The sequence below is a fragment of the Ricinus communis genome, chromosome 4 (assembly GCF_019578655.1).
Source record: "Ricinus communis isolate WT05 ecotype wild-type chromosome 4, ASM1957865v1, whole genome shotgun sequence".
Classification (NCBI taxonomy): domain Eukaryota; kingdom Viridiplantae; phylum Streptophyta; class Magnoliopsida; order Malpighiales; family Euphorbiaceae; genus Ricinus; species Ricinus communis.
Genome location: NC_063259.1, coordinates 7986687 through 7991837, shown reverse-complemented (window position 1 = coordinate 7991837; position 5151 = coordinate 7986687). Strand labels below are relative to the sequence as shown.

General features: G+C 29.9%; 1 protein-coding gene across 1 annotated transcript; it reads left to right on the top strand.

Annotated features, from left to right (window-relative positions):
- The first annotated feature begins 645 nt into the window (after nucleotides 1-645).
- On the top strand, nucleotides 646-3953 carry LOC8286542 (beta-glucuronosyltransferase GlcAT14A). Its single transcript, XM_002515765.4, has 4 exons — nucleotides 646-1638; nucleotides 1739-1814; nucleotides 1977-2092; nucleotides 3332-3953. Exons 1-4 carry the CDS (start codon nucleotides 1098-1100, stop codon nucleotides 3874-3876), a joined length of 1278 nt encoding a protein of 425 aa, XP_002515811.3. The 5' UTR covers nucleotides 646-1097; the 3' UTR covers nucleotides 3877-3953.
- The last annotated feature ends 1198 nt before the right edge of the window (nucleotides 3954-5151 follow it).

Below are 5151 nucleotides of genomic sequence, written 5' to 3'. Positions count from 1 at the left end.
TGTCACTAAATAAACAATTGATTGATAGAATTATGATATTAAGTAAGGTAAAACCTAAATATCCCTAATTCATACGATATTTACCTTATATCAAATAATATGATCTCAAAATCTTTAAACTAATACAAAACGAGGGGTAAAAAATAATTAATTTGAAAAAATATATAACAAAATATAAAAATTTAATAATTATGAAATTAGCATATATATAATATATACTAAATCTTTTAAGTCAATGTAAATCTAAAATGTAAATGAAACATGCATATTTTTTAATAATTTGAATTATTATTTTAAAATAAATACATACTGTTCTAAATCAATAAAAGAGAAATATATAATTAATAATTAAAAAAAAAAGAGATATGACAAAATAAGAAAAGACCTAATACCTATTTTAGTTTTTAAGGATATTATAAAAAAAATAATTTGTATTTCTAATTACATGTTAACAAATAAAAGTAAGAAATAAAATTTTTTATAAAAATATTAATGGCCAAAACTAATTTTATATAATCTAATATTAAATAGCTAATTATGGCATTATCTGTAATATCTTTTAGAATTCATCCATAATTTGAATGGATGTGGTGATCTAATTCATATAATAATTTTTCACCTGCTTGCTTAAACCTGCAGTCATATCTCGCACCTTAAAGTCATTTTCAATCCCTTTCATGGAGGCCTTCTGTCATCATGCACACTACCCATTTCTTTCCCTTGTTTTCGAAGAATTCTACCTTTCTAACAAAAGAAGAAAAAAAGAAAAAGGAAAATCTCTGTCACTTCCCTTTAAGCTTAAGTTTTTTCAATTAAGTTAGGTGGTTCCACATCTTCAAAACTTTTCTCGTAGCCGCTAATTACTCAAAAAGTTCTGTTAACCTGCTATTGACACTATCTCTTTTTCTCAGCTAATCTATATTCCATTTTTCTTTCGACATTCTTCATGCCCCTTCAATGCTCACCATTTCTTTTTGTTTCAGAACTGAAAATAACTTCCTTCTAGTGTGGCCCTGGGATATGAAACCTGTGAACAGGGTGGGGACTAAACTCTCGCAGTGCTGACTGATCAGGTTGTCAATACTGTAGCACCTAACATGATGAGAACTTCAAAGATTTCCCTGGGGAATTCAGATCATCGTCTATGGATTCTTGCTTTTCCAATGAGTCTAATGCTATTGATAGCCGTCGCACGACCATGGCTTCTCGACCACCACGATGAGTTTTCTGCTCCAATGGAAGATATTAGAGTTTCACCAACTGTTCCTGTTCCTTCGAAAGGGCATGGCTTCCCTCCGATTCTTGCTTACTGGATTTGCGGTACTAGTGGAGACAGTAACAGAATGCTGAGGCTGCTGAAATCAATCTATCATCCAAGAAACCAGTATTTACTGCAACTAGATGCAGAGTCATCAGCTTCTGAAAGAGCAGAGTTGGTTGTTTCCATACAATCTGAGGCTTTGTTTCGAGCTTTCGGGAATGTTAATGTTGTTGGAAGAAGTTATGCTATCAACAAGTTGGGATCATCTGCTCTTTCTGCCACACTTCACGCTGCTGCTCTGCTTCTCAAGCTCAACAAAGATTGGGATTGGTTCATCAATTTAAGCCCTGCTGACTATCCGCTTATGAGACAAGATGGTGAGTTGGGTGCTACTTATGCGGTGGGTGCTTTCAAGCAATTCATTCTGCTTTAATATCATAACCAAATTTCTTGGTATTATCTAATGAAATTATGCAGATTTCCTCCATGCCATGACTTCCTTGCCAAAAGATCTCAACTTTATACATTATTCCAAGGATACTGAATGGAAACAGTAAGCTTCAACTGTAACCTATTCTTCAGAAGTCATGAGGTTCGAGGTACCTAAATCATGATGATGCAGAATAGGAATACCTGAAATATTTACATTTGTTCTAAACCACATTCTTTTCCCTTGATCCTTATTTTCAGATATGAATTGTTTTGGTGCATGCAGGAAGTACAAGGTTAACCAAATCGTTATGGATCCAAGCTTATATCTTCAAAAGAGCAGTGACCTTTTTTATGCTGTAGAGACACGGCCAAACCCAGACGCTTTCAAGATCTTTGGAGGTCAGTAATTCTTTGTGAATTTCAAACCGGATTGAAACCTCCACTCCTTTGGGATTTCTACATCCAATTATGCTGTATTTTATTGAAATTCTTAAAAACATTTATTTTATTTAAAAAAAATGAGATGAAAAATAAAATTAAAATAATAAAGGTTAAAGATATATTTTAATATTATAGAATGTATTGATTTCTTAACGTAGAATTTTTTAAAAATTCGTCTTATTGTGCTAGAATTTAGTTTAACTATAATTAATTATATATAAATTTGATTATGTAAAATACTAAATTGACTTTTACTGCATTTGAAACATATAAATTTTAAATTTACAAATTAATTTTATAAATTACAACCAAACACTATGTTAGTAAAGTTTGAGAGTCTGATTCTAGGCGCTTTTACTTACTTACTCTACAAAAACTCTCTGATAACCGATAGACGAGTTACATATATTTATCTGTATTCAAAAGCCTGACGTGTCGTGAGTTACATATATACAAAATATACAAAAATATATCTTAGGATTAGGTGCTTTTACAATTAGAGGACTATGTTTTTTCATGAAAAATAAGTACCTTGTGATTTAAATTTCTTACATTTTTATTACTTTGTAAATTAATATATTTAGATTTCTATGATTTAATATTAGTATAATATTTATTTTCAATTATAAAATTATTTTATATATGATTTACCATCAAATCAACTATCATGATACTCCTAAAATTATTATAATTTTATTTTAGAAATCATTTCATTGTATTTCTTATAAAATTAAAAAATATATATCTATTTTATTTAATATAAATTCAATATAGTTATATGTTAAATTACTTAATACATGATTTTGTTATTAAAAATAAGTATTATACTAATATTAAATTATATTAATTTAAAAAAATTAGTTAGTAAAATTTAAAAAAATTTAAATCATAAAGTATTTCTTTTGTCACGAAAAAAACTGTAATTCCTTAATTATAAAAGCATTAAACCATGAGACACTTTTTTATACTTTTCCCTGCATATATTTATCAGTAATAAAAAAAATCTAAATTTAAAAAACTCTAATTAGGTGTCACGGGTTATATATATTCATCGGTAATCAAAAGTCTAAAAGTTAAAAAAGCTGTAATTACGGGTCACCCGTTAATTTGTTATAATATATACACAAGTCTCACCTTGGCTGTAAATATCAGTTGATCCCAGCACCTAAAGATTAAGACCCTTTTACCAATATACAGGCTCACCTTGGGTGATTCTTACAAGGTCATTGATGGAGTACTGTGTCCAGGGATGGGAGAACCTTCCAAGAAAACTACTAATGTATTTCAATAATATGGTATACCCAATAGAGTTCTACTTCCACACAGTCATATGCAACTCTCCAGAGTTCCGAAACACGACAGTAAATGCCAACTTAATCAGGTACAATATTTTGGAGAACCATAGTTCCAATGGAGAACCATCAGAGTCATTTTATGACAAGATGCTAGCTAGTGGAGCAGCATTTGCAAGACCCTTCAGAAGAGACGATAGTGTGCTAATTAACAAGGTCGATGAAACTGTACTAAACCGCCAACCAAATGTTGTGGTGCCTGGGAACTGGTGCACAGGTGGATCGACGAATAGCAACTACACGGAGGCTGCAGAGAGTTCAAATTTATGCTCAACCTGGGGCAACCTTGATGCTGTCAAGCCAGGGAGTTGTGGTATCAAGCTCGCATCCTTGTTTTCTATGTTGCAAATCCATGGGGGATTGAGAACTGGCAATCACTGCCTTCAATAGTTTTTCTTTATATGTACATTAACTTGAGAAATTTTTTACGAAAATCTAAGTGAGCGGATGTTTTCTCTATGTATTGAACCGATAGATAATAAATATATAGAATTTATATATATATATATATATTAATTTTTAATAATTGAACATGAGAACTGGCAATCACTTAGTGCATGTATGCATTAAGTGTAGATATGAATTAGCTATTAATTGGTTTGATTAAAATTTAAACTTGAAACTTCATATTCATAAAGAGGAGTTCAATTCTAATTGAGCTAAGTCCTAAACTTCACAACAAACATTATGGTGGCTTGCAAATTTTTAATCGTCATATAATTTTATACTTATGTTCTCTAAATCATAAATTATAGAACTCTAACTTGGTATATTTAGAGAGGAAAAATGTTAAATAGATATTTGGTTATTCAATTTTTAGTTTAACGTTATTTTTTTTTGTTCCATGGATAGAATAAGAATTACATCGGTAGAACATGAAAAGACACTCTTTTAGAAATCAGTGAGCTAGAGAATTAAAAATGACGGTGTATATAATGGAAAACACAATGAACCCGGGGAAAATTTATATCATGGAAAACCATCGCTGCTATAGATGGAGCTCCCTGAGATTCGCAACACTATTAATAACTTCAAGAGCATCTCCTTCGTACACTATCTTGTTCTAACCTTACTTAACTTTTATGTATGTGTTTGTCTTGAGAAATACAACCGAATAAAATAATAAGAAAGAATACTTATTTAATTTTAGTATATATCTTTTATATTTTATGAATAAAATTTGCAACTGTGCATTATAAAGCTATAATTATGAAATAAAAATAATCCTAAATTACTATACATATAAATATTGGGTGGTAGTTGCCTACAAAAACTTTGTCCACTAATTCGAAAGAGATTCAAGACTAAAAGTGGTTTCGAGTTGAGTTTTGTTTCTTCAAGATAAATTTCATTTGCAGTCCTTCACTTTAAGCGTGTTTTCTTCTATTATAATTCTTACATTTCAATTTGTATTAGAAAATTCCTATATATATATATATTTTCTTGAAATCAAAAGGAGTTTTATTAAAAAGAAAGAAAAATTATTATCTATACTTGGTGTATGTCCCCACCTATATACAAAATTGTAGATAATTGATAGATATTCATTAGTTTTAAATGATAAAGTATGTGTGAGTTATCCAATACCAAAATGTACTCTCCTATTAGTTATAGTGTGTCCACCAAATCTAAGTAAGAATCTTCCAAGAAAAAATATACGAAAGC